Source organism: Mercurialis annua, linkage group LG4 (assembly GCF_937616625.2).
Source record: "Mercurialis annua linkage group LG4, ddMerAnnu1.2, whole genome shotgun sequence".
Classification (NCBI taxonomy): domain Eukaryota; kingdom Viridiplantae; phylum Streptophyta; class Magnoliopsida; order Malpighiales; family Euphorbiaceae; genus Mercurialis; species Mercurialis annua.
In genome coordinates this window covers 21,104,481-21,126,288 of record NC_065573.1, presented here as the reverse complement: position 1 = coordinate 21,126,288, position 21,808 = coordinate 21,104,481, and the positions used below count along the sequence as shown (strand labels likewise).

At 30.6% G+C, this 21,808-nt stretch overlaps 2 protein-coding genes and 4 non-coding genes across 6 annotated transcripts; all 6 read left to right on the top strand.

The window, feature by feature from the left end:
* Nucleotides 1–1,633: 1,633 nt before the first annotated feature.
* LOC126678098 (ATP synthase subunit O, mitochondrial) lies at nucleotides 1,634–6,219 on the top strand. The gene is made up of 6 exons (XM_050372970.2): nucleotides 1,634–1,840; nucleotides 2,769–2,819; nucleotides 3,501–3,744; nucleotides 4,577–4,689; nucleotides 5,649–5,735; nucleotides 5,821–6,219. Exons 1-6 carry the CDS (start codon nucleotides 1,727–1,729, stop codon nucleotides 5,947–5,949), a joined length of 738 nt encoding a protein of 245 aa, XP_050228927.1. The 5' UTR covers nucleotides 1,634–1,726; the 3' UTR covers nucleotides 5,950–6,219.
* Nucleotides 6,220–14,668: 8,449 nt separating this feature from the next.
* LOC126678433 (S-adenosylmethionine synthase 2) lies at nucleotides 14,669–15,337 on the top strand (the record flags this gene model as incomplete). The annotated part of the gene is made up of 1 exon (XM_050373330.1): nucleotides 14,669–15,337. A coding segment is annotated over one exon (471 nt), but the record flags the coding sequence as incomplete, so codon positions are not given.
* A 5,248-nt stretch (nucleotides 15,338–20,585) lies between these two features.
* Nucleotides 20,586–20,687, top strand: LOC126679621 (small nucleolar RNA Z266). Its single transcript, XR_007640911.1, has one exon. It is a non-coding gene; the product is annotated as a small nucleolar RNA Z266 (small nucleolar RNA).
* A 149-nt stretch (nucleotides 20,688–20,836) lies between these two features.
* LOC126679640 (small nucleolar RNA SNORD14) lies at nucleotides 20,837–20,958 on the top strand. Its single transcript, XR_007640928.1, has one exon. It is a non-coding gene; the product is annotated as a small nucleolar RNA SNORD14 (small nucleolar RNA).
* An 89-nt stretch (nucleotides 20,959–21,047) lies between these two features.
* LOC126679639 (small nucleolar RNA SNORD14) lies at nucleotides 21,048–21,168 on the top strand. The gene has a single exon (XR_007640927.1). It is a non-coding gene; the product is annotated as a small nucleolar RNA SNORD14 (small nucleolar RNA).
* A 113-nt stretch (nucleotides 21,169–21,281) lies between these two features.
* Nucleotides 21,282–21,402, top strand: LOC126679638 (small nucleolar RNA SNORD14). Its single transcript, XR_007640926.1, has one exon. It is a non-coding gene; the product is annotated as a small nucleolar RNA SNORD14 (small nucleolar RNA).
* The last annotated feature ends 406 nt before the right edge of the window (nucleotides 21,403–21,808 follow it).

Sequence of the window (21,808 nt, the reverse complement as noted above, 5' to 3'; positions counted from 1 at the left end):
GATCCTAAAAGATTACCATCCAATCATCTCAATAATATCCAACCTCAAATACAAACCCATTTCGAGTGGCAAATCGAGAAAACAAAAAAACATTTTAAAGGGGAAAATCAGTTTAAAAAACATGTATTTTTTTCGTATTATGGGCGCCAAAGATTGATGTAAAGTGATTTCACATTTCAAATACTTTTATAAGAGTATTTATACCATACAATTTATGTTAAATTTACAACAAATTAATGAGCATTTACGATAGACAATTTTATAATTATATTTATTTTTTAATCATTAAAATTTTTTATAGTTAATACGTAATTAATTTATTACACGAAAGACATGTTGTTACGGTTGTATTGAATAATTTTCTCGTTTGTAATCACTTCAAAATCCCAACACCTAGATATAATTATGAGAAAAGTTGAAAAATACTTGATTTTGTTAAAATAATCTCAAAAATATTTATGTTCGTTTTTATTTGCGGACAATACTTATAAAAGAAAATAAATTGCACCTAGCACTTGATTTAATAAAAACATTAAACCTAACACTTAAAATCTTATTTCTCTAAACCCTAAACCCTAAATCATACTAAACCCTAAACCCTAAATCATGCTAAAGCCTAAACCCTAAATTCCAAACTCTAAACCCTAAAACATGCTAAACCCTAAATTCTAAATCTTAAATCCTAAACCCTAAATCATGCTAAATCCTAAACCGTAAACCATGCTAAACCCTATATCCTAAATCTTAAATCCTAAACCCTAAATCATGCTAAACCCTAAATCATGCTAAACCCTAACCCTAAAATCATAAACCCTAAACCCCTAAAATCCTAAAATCTAAATTCTAAGTCTTAAAAAAATGGAATTAAATGTTGGATGAATAAAAAAATGAAGTTAAATGTTGGACGAAATAAAAAGGTTGGGTTAAGTGTTGGATGAAATAAAAAGGTGAAATCAAGTGCTGGATGAAATAAAAAGGTGGAATCAAGTGCTAGATGAAATAAAAAGGTGGGATCAAGTGTCGACAGAAAAAAAAAAAAGATGCTCAAGTATTTATAGAATTATTTTTGATAATCAAGTGCTGAGTCTAATTTCCTCTATGGCACCGTTTGAATTGATGGTTTTTAAAATCCATAGATTTTAACAAAATCGATGGATTCTAAATCAATGGAATTTAAATCCATAGATTTTAAAATTCCATCGTTTGGATTGAAAATAAAATCAATGGTTTTTAACATTATTTATGAAAAAAAAAAAATAGTATAACAATCCATCAGTCATAAAAAATGGTGGATTTGGACTTTCCCACCTAGTAGGTGGGAAATCAAAACCCTAAAAAATGATGGATCGTAGAAAATGAGGGAATTTATAAATCTATGAATTTTATTAATTTTTTTTTGAGGCAAACGATGGATTTTGTCCAAATCCATTGATTGTTTAAAATCTATCGTCTAGAATCCATCAATCCAAACGGTGCCTATAATTATTTTGCGAAAACATGATATTTTCCAGAGAAACCTTATAATCTTGATGATGGGCCTGGCTCTTCTTCACATATGTTGTAGGCCCAAACAACGCGTCATAATTGAAACTCAATCACACAAAAACAATACACTCACAGGTGAAACTATCACCGTAACAAAAAAGACCAGCCACCCTCATTATCTCAAAAAACACTCATTTCACTGTCGCAGAGAAAGAAAAACAAATTGAAAACAAGAAAAACAATGTTTGGGCGTGCCAGATCGGGTCTTCCTCTTGCTAATCGGATCCTAAGATCCGATTCTCTGTCTGCTCCCGGATCCTCCGTTCAACGCTCCGTCGCTGCTTTCACATCTGAGGTAAAAGGCCATTAAATCTAATTATTTCTTATTGTTAATTTCTTAGGTTTTTATTTCAATGTTTAGTGTTTGATTAACGCCTAGCTTTTGTAAACCCTAAGCTACTCATACTTATTATCCCAATAAAGCAGTCTTTTTTTGTTTGTTTTGGAATCTGAAATGTCCATTTGGGGCACAATTTTGACTATTCATATATTTGAGTGATAACAGTTTGATGACATTAATTTTAGCAAATTTGAATTGATTTTTTTTCTGTTTCCCTGTTTACTATATTTTTCAAAATTTTCACTTATGTTTTTACTCTCTCCGTTAAGATATATGCGGAGGCTTATAGTTCATTTTGCAGAAGTAAAATAATAATAATTTTAAGGGTTATTTGCATATTGAATCCCAACGTTTTACCGTTAATCCCATTCTTTAAAACGTTACACTGCACATCGTGCTTTTGCATTGTGTAGCCTGCATTCGTTTTTCACCAAATATAAAGCTACAAATTGTGTACACAAATGGTGCCGTTTTATATAAAACGACATCACAAAACAGAAATGTGATACTTAATGCCAAAAATTGAAAGGTTGGGATGTGCGGTGCAACGATTTGAAGAATAGGATTAAATCGCTACAAAAGTGGAACGTAGGATTTAATATGCAAATAACCCTAATTTTTATAGTTATATTTGTATAGATGTTCTATGATATTCCTTATTAAACGACTCCCTCAATTCTTAATATTTGCTTGATACCAATGTTAAAAGAATTAGAGTATAAATGATAGTTTTAAAAACGAAAAAGATTTATATATTAGAATGGACAAAAAAAAGGAAGGTAAACATGTTATTATGGGACGTTGAAATATTTATTTTGACACATTATTGTAACTTGGTATTTTATGACTGTTATCTAAAGGTTGGTAATTTTGTTGCTTGCAGTCTTCGAAGAATTATGCTACTGCATCAGGACAGAAGGAGGTGAAAGTTAAGGTAACAAAACTTTTGATGAAATTTTATGCATATTATCTGTGATCGTGTGCTTGTGAGAAATGTTTTGCTGAATAGGAAAATAGCCTTCTGAGTTCTGTGTATGATTTAGAATTATGTGCCCTGACCAATGTTTTTTTCATCAAAAGATGGTTTTCCCCTAGTGAAATGGAATTTGGGTCAAAGAGGTTTCTCATTACTAAGCCTGGTACTCATTAAGTACCCCTTCATTAGTATTTAACAAAGGGGAATATAATTTGAGTCCAGAAGGTTTGAAAGTAAAAGAAAATAAGGAGAGAAAAACTAGAAAAAGAGTTAATGGTTTCATTTAACTACATGTAATAACGTCAGGGCACGTCTTGTCAGCTGTCATTTAGTCATTGCAAGATTTGGATAAATTGTGAATGATTTTTGCTTTTTATTTGGTTGGTTCTTCTGACTTATTATGAACAACAGCGTTTGGATTACACTTCACTGCTAGATGTTTATTTGAGTCATATGCTTGTGTATTTATTTAGATTACTAAGTTTTGCTTGTATGTAAATGTGATTGATATGTGGTCATGCAATGCAACTACGCTCTTATGTATCTTTAACCATAGATATGGGGCTCTCAAGTTTGAAATTAAACATTTTCTCTTTTTCCAGTTTTAACCTCTGGTTAATGGCTATCTTTGACATTTAGGTGCCAATTGCTTTGTATGGAGGATCTGGCAACTATGCCTCTGCTTTATACATTGCAGCCAAAAAAGCTAGTGCATTGGACAAGGTTGAGACAGAAATTCTGGACATTGTGGCTGCTACAAAGAAAAGTCCCATGTTTTCCCAATTTACAAAGGACTTGTCAGTGCCTTCTGATACGAGAGTCAAGGCCCTTAATGAAATTTGTGGCCAAGCTAAATTTTCTGATGTTACAAAGAACTTCTTAGGTGAGAATATAAGTCAGTTAAGTGAATTTAAATGCATTTAACCTTACCTCTGTTTTATCTTTAGTTCATATGATATGCAAATGCTTTAATTAAATTTATATGAGTGTCTGATTTTGGTTGGTGAAAATTGATGTATTACTAAATCGTACTCAATTTGATGGAAACTTTATGTTTAGTAATTTCTTTATAAATGTTTAGGGCTGGATATCTGAACTCTACCCCTTGTACTATTTATGTTCTCAAAGTTATGCTTTTATGGAACAAGTTGTTGTCATTATTTCTTCCTTTTTGATGGATCAGCTTGCATGCATCTTGCACAACTTAAGAACTTCAGAACAAATTGTTTCCCTCCTAATAGCTGTCATACATTAAAATAGCAAGGAGAAATAAACTACTGCCTCCTCCTGGTGCTGTGGGAATTTTCATCCTCAGTTATTCTTAAAGGCCATTTGTGGGCATTATGGAGTATTTTCTGTACATTAGTAATATTTTAGGCATGCTGTAACTTGAATATGATGAGATATTATCTATTAAAGCTCATTTGGAATGATAGTTGCTTCATGCACATCCATCCATTGAATGGTACTTGTTTCAGAAAGTCTTGCTGGTTGGATTTGCCTGCATTGACAATATTGGTTTTGTAGTATTCTCTTAGAATATTTTTAGTTAATTTTGTCAGTCTGTTCATTTTACAAAGCTTTGCTTAAGCATTTTGTTATTGTTCTCAAACATCTATATAAACTGTTCTTACATATCTATGGCTATCAGATTTGATGTATTTATGCTTTTGTGTTCTCATACTCCAAACATTCTTTTTGTTACATTCTACTAGTTGTGTTGGCTGGGAATGGAAGGTTGAGGTATATAGATAGCATTGCAAAGAGATTTACCGAGTTGACCATGGCTGATAGAGGAGAAGTGAAAGCTGTAGTCACAACTGTGATTGTAAGTTTGACCCTCTTTGTATAATTGTTTTTCAGACGCCTTTTTGTTTCTAGGAATTGTATAAATTATGGGCATGGAACTACTACTTAGGCTATCATTGGTTCATGGAACATGTAAGGAACAACATCCATATATAATGGCTATTCCTTGTATAGGTTCATGGAATAATAATTCCATAGAATCGTTATTCCATGATTTTGTGGAATAAGTATTTCTCTCAAAAAGTACAGAATATCTATTCTTTTCCATGAACCAAATATAGTCTTAGTTTAATGTTTTTAGTACTTATGGGTGTAGGAATGCACGCCCTCTTATTGCTCAACAAGATTTTGTTTAATTTTGTTTTTGCCTCTATAATTTAGGATATTTATTTTTTCTTGACCCAATCGTAATGATGCTGACATTTTTCTAATGTTTGAGATGTGCTTTGGAACTTGATGATCTTATGTGCCATTTAATTATAAACCAATCAGTAAATCTGAAAGGGATAAGTTATAGAACATGTATCAGCCACTGATAGTCTTCGAGAATGATGCTAAACAGATACTCTATCTGATATCTTGTCATAACCTCTTCTATTGTTTGAATTTTGGAATGATTTTTTAATTACTGGAAACTGGAAACAAAAGTAATGTTTTGGATTAACTACTATGGTTTTTGGAAGCTTTGATTAAGGAGGTGTTCTGTTAGCATTTTAATTCTCTTAGGTCATATTAGGCGATTAATATATTTGTAAGTCAGGTCGTAGGTCTCCTTGTGAAAATTGAGTTTTGAGGTGATTTTTACGTTTTCTTTCCTCTGAAGATTGATTTAATCAAATGCTCATGGCTAGTTCCTCACAACATAATGTTCAGATCAAACTTTTCACCTAATCGTATGTCTGATTCTTACAATATTTAAGCTGTAGCTGATTGTCTGTGTTTATGTTGAAAATTAACTGCTAAATAATCCTGCAACAGCCACTACCTCCAGATGAAGAGAAACAACTGAAGGAAACACTACAGGAAATAATTGGACAAGGGAAGACGGTCAAGGTTGAACAAAAGGTATGAAATATCAGTTATATCATTGTTTTTCCGCCAAAGTAGTGTTGAATCGAAGTAATGTTAATGATATCTCGTCCTGTTCCAGATTGATGCCAGTATTCTTGGTGGCCTTGTGGTAGAGTTTAGCCAGAAAGTGTTCGACATGTCCATTAGGACTCGGGCGAAGCAGATGGAGAGGTTCCTGCGCGAGCCTATAAATGTCGGTACACTTTAAAAGGGCTTTGCCTCATCTGAGATACATGTCGTCCTCTAGAAATTAAAGGAATTTTAAATTTCTGGCTTGGTTTTTTCTCGGTTGTACGTCGGCCTTTCTTTTATGATGCGAATGCATCTCTTTGCAATAAAAATTGTTCAGAGCAACCATTGGTAGACCTAAGCTTTCTGTTTTTGAGTTCTTAGTTCTACCATAATACATGGAGGTCATAATTTGTTCAAATTTGACTTTACCCTGCACAGTAATAGAATTCATGTGCCGTTTTGCCAATTTTTGTCGATATTGTTGCCTTTCATTTTCTGTTAGCATGATATTTTTTCGAATCGAGCATGATTACAACATTTGTGGGTTAAAATTTTGTTGTTGGAGTCCGATTATCCAAAAAAATTATCTTTATTTTCACTTTTTACACCTTAAATTTTACCCATAAGAAAATACCTTGTAAAATTATATTTAATATCTAAAAAATACATTCTAAACATCTTTTTTACGTAGTGGACAAAATAAAGTTTTAGGTGTTAGTGTGACATCAATTGTTAGGTAAAATTGTTTTAGAAAAATGTGTTTTTGAAAATTTTGGCTGTTATTAGACCATTTATTTGATTTTCTCTTAAATTTGAGTTTGATTTGACAAGAAAACTTGATTATAAAGATTTAAGACTCCAATGGATTTAAACATGATCTAGATTGATTTGAGGAACTCGAGATGTAATGTAGTAGTGTAACCGAAAATTGAGTTTAACTTTGATTATTTGTATAGAATTTTTTAAAAACAAAATCTAGTTCAAAAATAAGAGAATTTTGTAAATATGTACAATTATATAAAAAAAAGTAATTTAACTGAAGTTCGATAGGATTTGTAAGCATATTGAGTTGAGTGTTTTTGATGTTCGACTGTCTCGAGTAGTTTGAGTTGATTTTGAATGTTTTCCTGAATTAATTCTAAATAAATTATGAGTTTGACAATATTTTCTGTTGAGGGACTGTTTTTCTAACTTTTAACTCCATATGCAATGGGAGAAATTTATTTACATAGAAGGGTATAAAAGTGGAGTTGCTCAAGGTTCTTTTATCCTAGCATAATCAAAACCATTTCATCTTTTCAATTTTTTAAATAATATTCTAATTTTTTAAAATTTAATTTTAATCTAATTTTGATAATTACATTTCAATTATTTATCTTTTTGATATTTTTATTTATGGTCCATGTTTTTTCCTTTCCAATGGAAAAATACTTACTTAAATCGAGATAGTTAAGCTATAATTAACTTTTTTGGTTTTTATTTTAAAAAATTAAATAATTGGCTATAATTAACATATATTTATCGAAATTAGACTAGAATCAACATTTTAAAAGAGAGATACAAATAAAAAAAATTCAAAATGTGAACATTTTTTAGTGATTATGACGGGATTTAAATGTAAGGAGTCCCTTTCAGAGACGAAACTTGAAAGTCCATATTGGCATAATTGAGTCAAACTTATGAAGTTGCAATTGTTGTATTTCGTAAGATATCGTTCGGCAAAACCTCGCAAGTCTTTTACAAGATTTCGGCAAACGATATAATGATGTTGAAAGCTACTTAAGACCTTCAAATGATTTTGTTTGAAGCAGTCAGAAATTATGCTAACTACTTTATCTCATCATTATAAATGCTTAATATCTATTCAAATCGTTTTTACTACTCTTTTTATTTTATTTATTATAAGCTGAATAATGAAAAATTAGACAATAAAATAATACTATTAGGATGTTACTCTTTGTGAGTGTTTACAAATTACATCACATTTTTAAGAACTTAAATGAGTAAAAATTGAAAATAAGAAAGTAAACAAGAAAAAGATAAAAAAAAAACCTATCTAAGCTATAGTTAGATTGCTACTGAAAAGTGAAATTATAAAATAAATTAGAGCACATGACTCTAACATTCCTTGTATATATTATTATTTACATTTTCATGGCAATCTTATAATTTCTAAGTGATTTGTTGGATTTGCTGAATTTGATTACTAATTTATATGGTTAAGTCCTTTAACCTGCTAATATTTGGATTATACATGCTTTTGGAAAGCGTTTAAACATTGCAAGCATACACACAAGGCATGTGATATACATACAAGGTTAAATATACTTTAAACCTTGTAGATTAGAATGTCTGGTACTCGATGCGATTTAGCCGTCGGGGTGGTAGAAATATGTAATATCCCACATTTTCCGGTAGTTTTTCCGATGGTTTTGTTTTGGTATCGGAATATTTTCCGATTAGTTTATGTGTAAAGTTTGTCCACGTATTTGTTTTTGGTTGGCTTGATGTTTGTATTATGCTTCCATTGAGTTTCAAAATGTTCATAAGCATGTTTTCATGGTTAGGTTGCCTTGAGTTTGAATTCGGTCTTGAATCGTTTGCATAGCAAGAGTTTTAATCGGGATTTAAGCTGTTTATGGCTTTTGCACGATCGTCCATTTGGTTAAAACGATCGTGCACTTTCAAGATTTTGAACGATCGTGCAAAATTTGAACGATCATTCATTGCGATTTGTTTATATATTCAAATTTCGTTTTAAATTTTAGTTCACTCGATTTTCTTCATTCAGACACTATTCATTTTCTTCTCAAACTGATTTTCTCTCAACTAAGATCTAATCTAAGTGTTTCAAATATCAAACACCATTTTAGAATACCTTTTTCATGGTTTAAGAGATATTTGGTGCATGCAATATGTTTCTTGAAGTTTGATTTTTGAGTTATTATTCTTGGAAGCTTCATATTCTGTATTTGTCTTTGATTTCCAACTTTGTGTCTTCAAGAGGTTTGTGGCTATCCTTTTATTTTGATATCTTGAGTTGCATGTTGGTTAAGCTTTGGATTTTACTTGAGTTTTGGCTTGATTCTCTGATTACTCATGTTGTCATGCTTGTTCTTGAATTATGAGCTAGTTTATTCGATATGCAAAGTGTTTATATGGTTTGTAGCTGCTAGAAATTCACATGCAAAGTGTTTGGTTGAAGTTTTGAGTTGTTTCACATGTTCATACATGTTAATTTTTGGTTAAAAGATGAATTCATGCTTAATTGTGGGTTTGATCAATTTATAATGACATGCAAGGTGATTAAGGGTTTGTTAAGAATCTGGAAATTCTTGATGTTTGGTATTAGTCCATGTCTAGTCCTTGGTGTTGGTGGTTTTGGCAGGAATTGCATGATTTTGGGCTTAAACGCCAATTTGGAAAGTTCGAGGATCTAATTACATGTTTGACATATTTGTGGTATGTTTATGTTGCTGTAAATTGTATGTGGGCTGTTTATGCTTGTTTGGTGTTTTTGGTGTGATTTGGCGAATTGAAAATTTTAGGGTTCAAATTGTCAATTTTGACAATTTGAGGGGCCAAACTGTAAATTTTCCAAACCTAAGTTTTAGATGCCTTAGGGGCTTTTTTGTGTGTTTGGTTATGTGGTTTGGCTATCTAGATTTGTTTGGGTTTGATTTAAGTGGTTTTGGTCGATTTTCAAAGTATAGCACTAAAGTGCACTTTGTACAAAATGAAAGGATTATTTTTCGTTTTGAAAGGTTTTGCTTCGAAAAGCAATTTTGACGATTTCCCATATTTCAGGGTGTTTTTGGCATTTTGGCCACGTGCTGAGTTTGGAGCCTTAATGTTTATTTAAACACAAGGTTTTCATGGAAAAAAATTTGAAGTTGTTTTTGGATTATATCCTAGAGTCTAGACGTGTTCCGAGATATACTTTGGCGTTTTACGAAAAAGATGGTTTTCGTGTTTTAAAAGCCGAAATTGTTATGGTTGGAATTCGTTCTCGAAATGGAAATGAGTTAGTACATTTATGGAAGAATTAAATGTGAGAAACTAAGACCTAGTTTTTGTTTTAGAATTAACTAAAACATGCCCATAGAAATACATTTTATAATTTATATAATAATTGGAAAATTGACTAAAGAAAATAATCTATAGTTATATAAATAAAAGGCAAAATCCAATTAAGAGTATCAAATTAAGCCGATCAAACGATGGCCTTCACAATACAAACACTAACATTTATATAATTACATAGAATTAGTGTGAACAAAACAGATGCTTAGTTGCTATCAATTTAATTTTAATTTCATTGTATAAATCAATTTCATTTTCATGGTAAAAAAAATAAAAGTAAAGAAGAAGAGGAAAAAAAGCATGTTTGTTTCAATTAGAAGAAAAAAAAATTAATTGATACCAGAGTAAATAGGAACTGATGATTTATGGAAGAATGAAATAGAAAGAATTTGAGTGGGCTAATCTTGTGAGAAACTTCCCACCTTTCAACCCCCTTCATTTGTACTCTTACCTTTCAGAATTTTCAATTTTACCCAAATTCTCACCTTTCATTTTCAATTGCACCCTAAAAGTATTAAATTAGCCCTTTTTCACTATAAAAGAGTTCAAATCGATAATTTATATTTTAATTCATATTCTAAATAGTTCTCAATGTTTAAATTTCAACAATAAAACCATATTTCTTTAAATTTTAAAATTTAATTTTTTTTATATAAAATAAAAATCAATTAAAAATATCATTAAATATGGTTTTGTTGTTGAAATTTAAACATTAAGGACTATTTAGACCATGAATTAAAATATAAAGTATCGATTTCAACTTTTTTCTAGTGTCAAAAGTCAAATTTAATACTTTTAGGGTGCAATTAAAAATGGAAGGTGATAATTTGGATAAAATTGGAGATTTTGAAAGGTAAAAGTGCAAACGAAGGGGGATTGAAAGGTGGGAGGTTTTTCAGGGGTTAAGCCATTTGAGTGTAGTGAAAGAGGTGATGGTAGATAGTGAAGTAAAAATGAGTAAGAGCAACATGAATAAAATTTGAGATTTTCTTATATATATTATGGTACAAATGTGTGTATATATATATATATATATATATATATATATATATATATATATATATATATATATATATAAAGGGTAAATTATAAAGTATTCTAAGCCAATGTTTTGAAAACCGATTTGGACCGGCTAGTCGGACCTGGTTAAATGGGATCCGTCTACCTATTTAGTCCGGCTTCTTATAAAAATCGTGATACATAAAAATTGGTCAAAACCGGTTAAAAACCGGTCAAAAACCGGATTTAATCGGAAAAATCCGGTTTTGCATAAAATCCGGACAGATTCGATTTTCAAAAAATGAGTAAAAAAATATACCTTTTTGACAAAAATGCATGTATGGTCCCATATCCATGTGTCTCTTTATTTCTCTCACCCATGTGCACTCTTTTTCTCTCTCATATTAATTACAATTCTTACCCACATTATTTTATCTCTCTCACGTGTCATTTCAACTTTCATAAAATATTATTTTCACTCAAAAAAATAATTATACTTTTTCTAATACTATCATACATAAAAAAAATTAATAATTATATTTTATAAAATACCATATTATATTTTTCAACTTAATAATTAATAATCAGTAAAATTAAAAAAGTGTATATTTGTCTCTTCCATATAAAATAATTCTTTTATATACTCTTATATATTATTATTTATGATTATATTTCATATAATAAATTATTTTAAAATTTTAAAATAAAAATATGATGAAACGTTAAACGAAAATTTATTGTCTTCTTTTTTCCTCCTACAATATAATTATTCTATATACACCTAAATGTTGATAAATTATAATTGTATTTCACACATTCAGTAATTAATTGTATTTAAATATATTATCATGTTTTTATTTAAAAACTTTAATTGTATAATTTTAATTTAATAACAATTTTTATTAAAATAAATTATTTTTTCTCATTTAGAGTAATTATTCTATATATTTTAAATATTAATTATTATAATTATATTTTATATCATAAAATTTAAAAACTAATTTGTTTAAATTTTTAATTATATTTTTTAATTTATAATATATGTATTTCTAATGAAAATAATTTATATATATTTATTATAATTAAAAAATATGGTTGACCTGTTTGAACTCGGTTTAACCGGTCGAACCATGAATCCTGGTGAAGCCGATTCGATCTCCGGTCCGGTTTTAAAAGCATTGCCTTAAGCTCGCGAGTCTCTCAGGTCGAGTAATTTGATACACGAACTTGACTCAAAATATAACTTCGGTAGCTCAAGCTCGATTTACATCGAGTCGATCCTGAGTTTTTTTTTCAATACAATTTCGAGTAGCCCATGCGTTGGCGTGACTCAGTTACACCCCTATTGAAAGCACATCGATTGGATTAGTATAAAACAAATCATGCAATTTATTATAAAATAAGGTTAAACTGTCTAAACTGAACGTACAATTAATTATTCTCTCCTTATTTACTATCCAAGTAACCAAATTAGTCTTAAATCAAAGTTTAACAGTTTTAGATATCATCCCGATATTTTACATAATTGAATTTTATAGCATTTAGACATGTATAACTCAATTGATCAATCACACAAGGAGATAGGGGTGCAACCATAGTTTTACATTGTAGACATAGTATTTTACCTTAAAAGTTATACAAACTTCAATATAAATATAATTTTGCAAAACCATTAAATGGTAGATATATGAGTCTATAAGATATATCAAAAATAACAAACTCAAATAGATCTCAATACAATGAGTTGTTCAAGTTTTAATGACATACTATCAAACTGTATTTACAGAGAAAGAACAAAACATTATGTACTGTAACACTGCGATAAACATTGAAAATGATTAAACTCAAAAAATAACAATTATAATAGACTAATTATAGTTTCTATAGAATCAAGTAGTATTTGATTTGGAGTTGTTTAACTTTAATTATGATAAAAAAACTAGAGATGAAATTTTTGAACATATGCAGAATTCATACATAAAAATGATGAACCCTAATTTAATTAACAAAGATACTTTAAATTACTTACCAAGTATCTTCTTATTTGATTCACAACTTTAATTATAATATAATTCAATTTTCTTTTTTAGCTTGAGTTAGGTTTGTGTTTTCAAAATTTATCTTTCTCGTCTCTCTTTCTCTTTTTGATATATAGAGAAGAAACAGTGAAGAGGTGAATCTTAACCTCTAACATGTTAAAATAGAATAAATCTTATGGAGTCACGTATCCACACTAATATCTTTTATAGTCCATCCTCCAAGTCTAACTTAAACTTTATATTTTAATAAATTTCATGGTGACCAAAATAATACCTTGTTTACCGACGTACTTTCATTCTAATTTAATTATAATATATTACCTTTTCATATATTAACTACTCATCATTTTGAATAGTTATTGCATTAAATAAAACCTCATCGTTTCAATTTAATACGTTAAACGTTCATGTTAATGCTAATGAATGATGCTTACTATTTACCATCAAAATACAAAAATGAATGATGCTTACTCTTAACCATCTAAATATCAAAATGAATGAAATACATGAATAAATGATTAAAATTTTGATGGCGATGTTAAAAGGACTATACATGCCATAAGAATTGGTTCGACATTAGAGACAGGTTGCGAAGTTACTATGCAGGATTGTCGAGATTTTTTTTTTATAATACTATTTCTTCAAGTTTATTAAAAGTGTGTATTTGAGTGGCACATAAAGTAGCCAAAAAAAACTTTTAGTGATAATGAGTTTTGTTGTAATTTTTTAATCCATTTGGTGTCACTAGATTTGAGACTATTGAAGTCCATTTCGTTAATGAAATTACATCTTACGGCAAAAAAAGTTTTAATTGGACTAAAATCAGTATGAATTTATAAAAAAAAGAGTAAAAAAAATGTATATTTTTTTAATCTTTCTCCTACAATCTAATTTGCTGGGTTGGCTGAGAAAGACTTCTCAACTTTTTAAAATCCATATCTCTTATTTAATTTTTTTTTCTAAAATAGAAGTTGACATTTTTTTAACCCCTGTCAACTTTTACTTACTCTTTTCAGCCCTCAATCCAAATAATATATACCATTTTAAAGACAAACAAGTTTTATTACTATGTTAAATTTTATGAAATGTTCTTCAAGCAAATTTGCACAAAAATAAATTATATTACAAATGCTTCATCACAATAGTTGTTATTTTTGTCACTCGCATCTTCACCAGTTTTTACCGCCGCAATCCATAAATATAATTATTCTGATCTATTATGTCATCCATTTTCTTAACAACCACCGTTAGATCTTCAAAAATCACCATTCAATCACCTCAATAATACCTAACCTCAAATATAAATCCATTTTAAGGAGAAATTTTTAGGTGAATAAAATACACCATGTAGGATTATGAACCATCCATTTAATATATAACATGTGGTGTAGTTTTTTTTTTTTTTGAATTCATCAAATCTCATTAAATCGAATATGAAACAGTTACATTTGTAAGAAATTCGGAATAATTCGAAAACGAAACCCGATGACCTGACATGGAACAGACAACATGCTGTCTGATTCGCAGATCTTACTTACGAAAATAAAAATAAATTATTATCTGTTTCGCTAATTAAGTGCAGTTTTCAATCAATCTTCGATCAAACTTCATCCATCACCCATCACCCGCAAACTCACATCATCTGGTTTAACCACCACTTGATAACTCCTTCATTAAAAATAGACAGTGTTGAAGTGGGAAATCCCACATTGGTTGTGTGTGTGAATGGACTTGTGTTTATATATTAGTTGGGCACCTCCACTTGATACCAATTGGTTTTAAGATGGAATCTAACATGGTATTGGTGGCCCACATGGTGATGCTGGTCTCACTGGCCGTAAGATCATTATCGATACTTATGGAGGCTGGGGAGCCCACGGAGGTGGTGCCTTCTCCGGAAAGGATCCCACCAAGGTCGACAGGAGTGGAGCCTACATTGTTAGGCAGGCAGCCAAGAGCATCGTCGCCAACGGGCTTGCTCCTCGTTGCATTGTTCAGGTGTCGTATGCCATTGGTGTGCCAAAGCCATTGTCCGTGTTTGTCGATACTTACGGCACCGGAAAGATCCCAGACAGAGAGATTCTCAAGATTGTGAAGGAGAACTTTGATTTCAGGCCCGGTATGATGTCGATCAACCTGGATTTGAAGAGAGGCGGTAACGGCAGGTTCTTGAAGACTGCTGCCTATGGTCACTTCGGAAGGGATGACCCCGATTTCACATGGGAGGTGGTGAAGCCCCTCAAATGGGATAAGCCTCAAGCTTAAATTTGTATGTGCCGATTCTCTGCAACTTAAAAGTGTTATGTTGTTTGCTTGGTTTTGCCTGAATGGCTTTTTTATTTTTAATTTTTTTTAAGCTACCCCATATATAAGTATATATGCGGTCTTGAGAGTATTAAGAATTATTAAAAAGTGTAGTAGAAAGAATGAAAGAGTCAGCTGCTGTCATTTGTTTGATAATCATATTATTATTCATTCTTTATTAAAAAAAAAGAGCCTTGTCCATTCACACAATTTAAGTTTGGCCCGGCCCACGTGAGATGTACGTGAGGGGGGACTTTGTTGCTCGGCCCGTACACGCTAAGCGTGAGGGGGAGTGTTAAAGTGGGAAATCCCACATTGGTTGTGTGTGTGAGTGGACATGTGTTTATATATTGGTTGGACACCTCCACTTAAAACCAATTGGTTTTAAGATGGAATCTAACATGGTATCAGAGCCTTGTCCATTCACACAATTTGAGTTTGGCCTGGCCCACGTGAGATGTGCGTGAGGGGGGACTTTGTTGCTCGGCCCGTACACGCTACCCGTGAGGGGGAGTGTTGAAGTGGGAAATCCCACATTGGTTGTGTGTGTGAATGGACTTGTGTTTATATATTAGTTGGGCACCTCCACTTGATACCAATTGGTTTTAAGATGGAATCTAACAGACAGCAAACCTTCCGCAGAGGAAGGACAACAAACCTTTCACATGTGTAGTTATTTATAACAACAAATTAATGAAAAGCATGAGTATTATTTATTATTTAATATATTTTATTGAGAATAGACATGCGATTGACAATCTTTTGATTATTATTTATTTTTTTAATCATTAAAAATTTCACATAATTAATACATAATTAGTTATTGCACAGATAACATGTCGCAACGGTTGGATTGAACAATTTGTCTTTGTAATGATTTGAAAATCCACACACATAGATACAATTATTTGAGAAAATAACAAAACTATACAAAAAGAGAAAGAAAATAACAATAATGCTAAATTTGGTTAAATATTACATGAGCACCTCAAAAAATTGAAACTTTACATTTAATACCTTCCCAATGAGAGTGCAACACATGACACACACAAAACAAATAAAAAAAGGTCAAAAACGCGTCAGAATAGGTCAAAAACGCGTCAGAAACGTGTCTGACATCCGTCTGACACGCGCGTCAGATGCGTGCTTCAGTCACGTGTCAGTTTGTTAAAAATTCAAACATGTATCATTTATGTATTTGTTATGTATCAGATATGTATCATGGACATATCTGATTATTATTTTTTCATATTTCTAAAATAAAAATAAATTTATAAATAAATAAATATATTATTAATATATATTATTTGTGTGTCTCTAAAGTGTATTTATAATATATTTTAAATTAAAATATATATATATATATGTATCACGTGATTTAATTAAAATTCACGCATCAAATAATATCAATAATATTTTGATATGTTACTATTCACTATAAATTGAAGCATAAAAATAATAAGTTATGAGGTGTATATATAATATCAAAATGTTATTGATATTATTTGATATATTATTGTCTTTGAAGTGTATATATAATATATTTTAAATTAAAGATACACCAATCACATACTTTAATTGAAATTCACGCATCAATAACATCTTTATATGTTACTCGATATAAATATCTTTAACATACATGATATATACACAAAAAAAGAACTAATAACAATATTATCCACTTCATTAGCATGAAAATATATTTTTCTCTTTATTTGCAACAATTTCTCATTATGCGTCTAAACTATTTCTATCGTATATGTATAGTATGTGTATTTGAGTTGTATATTTAACGCATTGAATATATAATTTACGGGTAGTTGAAATGTATCTATAACATATATTAAAATAAAAATATGCCACATGCTCTGTAAATTGTATAAAATATTTATCAATGATACATATTAAGGATATTTTATCATGTTTTAGTTGTATATGAAAGATATATAACAAATACATCTAAAAGACATATATTAAGGATGTATATATCATGTATAAATTATATGTCAACAATGTATCTGTTTAATACATTTTAAAAATATATCTATCATATATATAAATTATTTATCAGAGATATATCAAATATGTATACAAAATATATGTGTAATACATGTAATAAAATTTTCGATAAGTTTTTGAGATGTATAAAAATAGTAGTAATAAAACTTAAGAAAAGACAATAAGAAAAAGGTTCCGAACAACGAATATGTATCAAATATGTATTGTAAATGTATCGGATATGTATTCGAGGTGTACCTTATATGTATCGTAGATGTATCAAATATTTTTTTAAAATATCTTTTGTATGTATTAAATATTCATCGGTTGATTCAATTAAATCGATAAAAATAAAAAAATAAAAAATAAAAAGTTTAATTAATTCAATTAATTAAACTTCAATTTACTACATCTAGTTTTCTTTCCGATCCAATATTAAAAAAAATATTAAATCATCTATGCGTCGATTAACTATTTTTTTTAAATAGTAAATTTATAATTATCTAATATATATGAGATGTGTCGAAAATGTATTAGATATGTATTGAAAATGTATCAAACGATGTATTCATTATATAAAATTTAATAATATTATATTTAAATTTATCTTTCAAGTGGCTTTTTGTATGTTTAGTTATTTTTTAATTTTTTTACATAAATTAAATTCACCACATTATACCAAGAAACAAATTCAAACACCAGAAAAGAGCCAAAAACATAGCTGTAACATCAAGAAATACTAATATTTTTTCCAAAGTATAAAAATAAAAAATAAAAATCAAGAATCAAAACTGAAAAACACAACAAAAAACTTGTCATTATTTTTCAAGAAAATAAACTCACCGACTGTGACTGAAGCCCTCTCTAAAACTATGCAAAGAGAAGGGTTAGTAAATTAATAAAGGATCAATTCACCCCCTCAACTTGACACGAAATATCAAATAAGTCATTTTCAACGTTTTTGGATCAAACAGACCCGTAACTATGCACTTTAGCATCAAAAAGGTCCTTTCCCACTCTCAGCCCCTCGAGTGAGTTACACTCTCATTTAAAAATGTAAAAAAGTTTAAAATAGTACTTAATTTTTATTTCATTCTTTATATTGGTAAATAATGATTTTGAAATTTCAATTAAATCATTATTTTTAACAATTCCACAAATCAAATTAACTTTTACATAAAAATTGAAGGATATTTCTATATTTTTTTTATTATTTAATTTAAACCTAGTTCAAAATTAAAAGAAAACTTAATCTAACCTAATTTTGTGAAACAAAGCCTTTAAACTTCAATCTTCTTCTTCTTTCAACCCAGGTCTTCTTTGCCAGCAACCTCCGAGTAGCAACCAGGGTCGTCCTCCAACTGAAGTACAACGAACCTGTACAAGCGGCAACCAACGAACCTGTACAAATGGCAACCTTCTCCACGGCTGCTACTTTTTCTGTTGGTTCTTCACCGTTTACTGTGGGTCCTCCTCGCCGCCGGTCCTCCTTCATTTCTTTTGTTTTTGAAAACGACGGTGGTGATGGTGGTAAGTGGTAGGGAATGGTGGCTGGTTCAATTTGTTTGCTTTATGATTTTAATTTTGTTGCTGGTGGTTTGCTGCTCTCAATTTTGATTTTTTTTCTTTTGATTTTTTCTGTTGTTGTTGTTGTTGCTGGGTTTCACGGTGAGGGAGGTGGTGTGGTTGTCGCTGGTGCTAAAACGATGAAGGAGTTGCTGGTTGGTAGAATTGAAGAACATGGATCGTGGTGGTGACGAGATGGAGAAGGTGGTTTGTGATTGTGTGATGGCGGCTGTAAACTGGTGGAGAAGAAGAAATTAATTAGATTAGGTTTAATTAGATATTATTATGTTTATTTAGATTTAATTAAGATAATTTAGAGTTAATTAAAATGGGCTTATAATTAAGGTTAATTAGTTAATTAGACTTCATTAGTGTTGATTTAAGATTAAAATCTGTAATTAAAGAATCCCACTCGCTTTTTTATATGTTTTTGTGTCGGAGGGGTGATTTTGATGCTGAAGTGCATAGTTGCGGGTATGTTTGATCTAAAAACGGTGAAAATGATTTATTTAATATTTCGTGCCAAGTTGAGGAGGTGAATTGATCCTTTTTTCGTTAGTAAATAGATGAATCCTATGAGGGCCTTGATGAAAAACAGGGACATGAAAGTTGTTTTTCTTTTTGTGGTTAAGCCACGAATAACTTGTATCTAAATAATGCTAGAGCTGAGGCTGCTATATGTCCTTTCAATGCTTTTATTTTTGTTTCAACTTGTTTTAATGGATGTAATTAGCAGGTATAATAATCCTCGATAGTGGCAGAGTCAGAGCTTTGAATACTTCTAAAGCTGAAACACTCCTAGAACGGAAAAGAAACTCCATGGGTTCACGTGGAGTCTCCGGTGGCCGAAAAAAGAGGAGGTTCGACCCCATGGATCCGTTATGGGTTTGTCCATTGGGTGAAGGAGAGAGAGTGGGTTAGTGTGAGTGTTAATTAGGAGAGTGATAATTGGGGTATGGGTTGGTTGCTTTACAGAAGAAGTTGTCGTTCAGGTGTGAAATAATAAGACATGAAATCTATGAAAATATAAAGCCAATATGACAAGTGGAGGGCTGAGATCATTTATGTAGAGACTGTAAGAATTCTCCGTTATTAGCTCAAAATTATAAAGAAAAATTTAGCATTGATGAAAGAATTTAAGAGTCTTAGCATTTTTATAATAAAAGCCCTTATTTAGCCCATATGTATAATTTTCTCCAATTATTTTGCGAAAACATGATATTTTCCAAAAAAGCCTTATTATCTTGATGATGGGCCTGGCTCTTCTTCACAGATGTTGACGGCCCAAACAACATGGTGGAATCAGTAAATAATAGCTCAAAACCCTAACGCACCCCTATTAATACACCTCTATTCTTCATCTTCTACTCACGTAGCTAGGGTTTCTGCAATCTATTTCCGCCTCTTATTGCTCAATTAATTTTGTTTCAGTTCGCGATTTTCATGAGTTATAAGCGCAGCCCTTAAGATCGCCTTTCAATTTACAATGGAAGCGTTTTGAGTCATTGGTGCGCTAAATTAATTCCTTTTCTAGGGTTTCTCTTTAGGGTTTTCCTATGGAGTTTCCCTTATCTTCCCATCTGAAATTTTAAATCTTTTGAGGCATCCCTTTAATCTTTGTACCTGTTTTTTTTATTTCTGTGTTTCTTTTAATTCAGAAATGGAAATCAGGTGCTTGGATTGTTTACGAATGACTCACTTTTTGGTGGGAAACATTTCCCATTGTTTTCTTCAAACATTTGATCCTCTTTATAAGCTCAATTTTTAAACTTTTTAAAAAATTTGTATTTGTCGAATTGGTTTAGTTTTATTTAGATTTAGTGTTGTGTATTTGAAAAGATGAAATGGGCAAGAATGATGATTCAATTAGATGTTTGAATGGATTAATCTTAATCCATTCTGAAATTAAACTCTTGAGGCATTTGGAATTGGCTGACTTGCTGTTAATGTCGTTAGTTTTATTACTTTGATTATGCTGTTGATGTTTGAAATTTGTACTTGATCTGTTTAAATTGTATGATTTGTTGCCCCCGATTTGCATATGTTTAGACACATAGACTTGTTTTTGCAATCGATATAATTGGCTCAATTTTTGGTCAGTGATGATAAATTCAAGGCTTGTTTCTCAAAACATTCGCAGTGGCCGCCTAAGAGCTTTCGCCATCGCCTGGCTTGAGAGCTTGTGCTGTTTTATCCTTCCTTGGATGTCTGAGTCTACAATCCTTTACCAAATTAATAGAATTTAATCAATTGTATTATTGAACTTTCATTTAAAATTATTGAATTTTTGCTTGTTGAGTTTCTCTATTGATGATGACAAATTCAAGGCTTGTTTCTCAAAACATTCGCAGTGGCCGCCTAAGAGTTTTCGCCTTGCCAGGCTTGAGAGCTAGTGCTGTTTTATCCTTCCTTGGATGTCTGAGATTTCAATCTTAAGAACTACATGAATTATGTCTTGATGCTTTCAATTTTACTATCTGCTATGTTAACAATTTCTAGTGTCTTTGTTGTTCTATTCAATTTAATATTGTAGTATCATTGTTGATGATGATAAATTCAAGGCTTGTTTCTCAATACATTCGCAGTGGCCGCCTAAGAACTTTCGCCTTGCCAGGCTTGAGAGTTGATGCTGCTTTATCCTTCCTTGGATGTCTGAAACTTCATTTACTCTCTGTTATCCGTCGAATAAATATATTTCTTGTACTCACAATTTTTACTTATTTACATGTTAGTTTTTGTTGTGTGAGTGTTTGGTGCAGGTGATTGTGTCTGTTCTTTGATGAGTGGATTATTCTAAAAGGGCTTTGAATCTCCAAACAGTGACTAATTCTTGCCGGTAAAGAGTGTTGCTGAAATTGGGAGCTCGAGTTGCCTGCATTCTTGCAATTTTGAAGCAATTCTTGTTGAATGGTTGAAAGTTTCTGATTAGATTTTTAAATAAATTTCATTTCTATTTCCTAGTCTGAATATCAGAGTTTGCTTGCAAGAATATACTTATTTATTTTGTAGTAGCATTGTTTTTATAATGCATTTTTTTGTTTACTTTTGAGAAATTTACCGAAAATC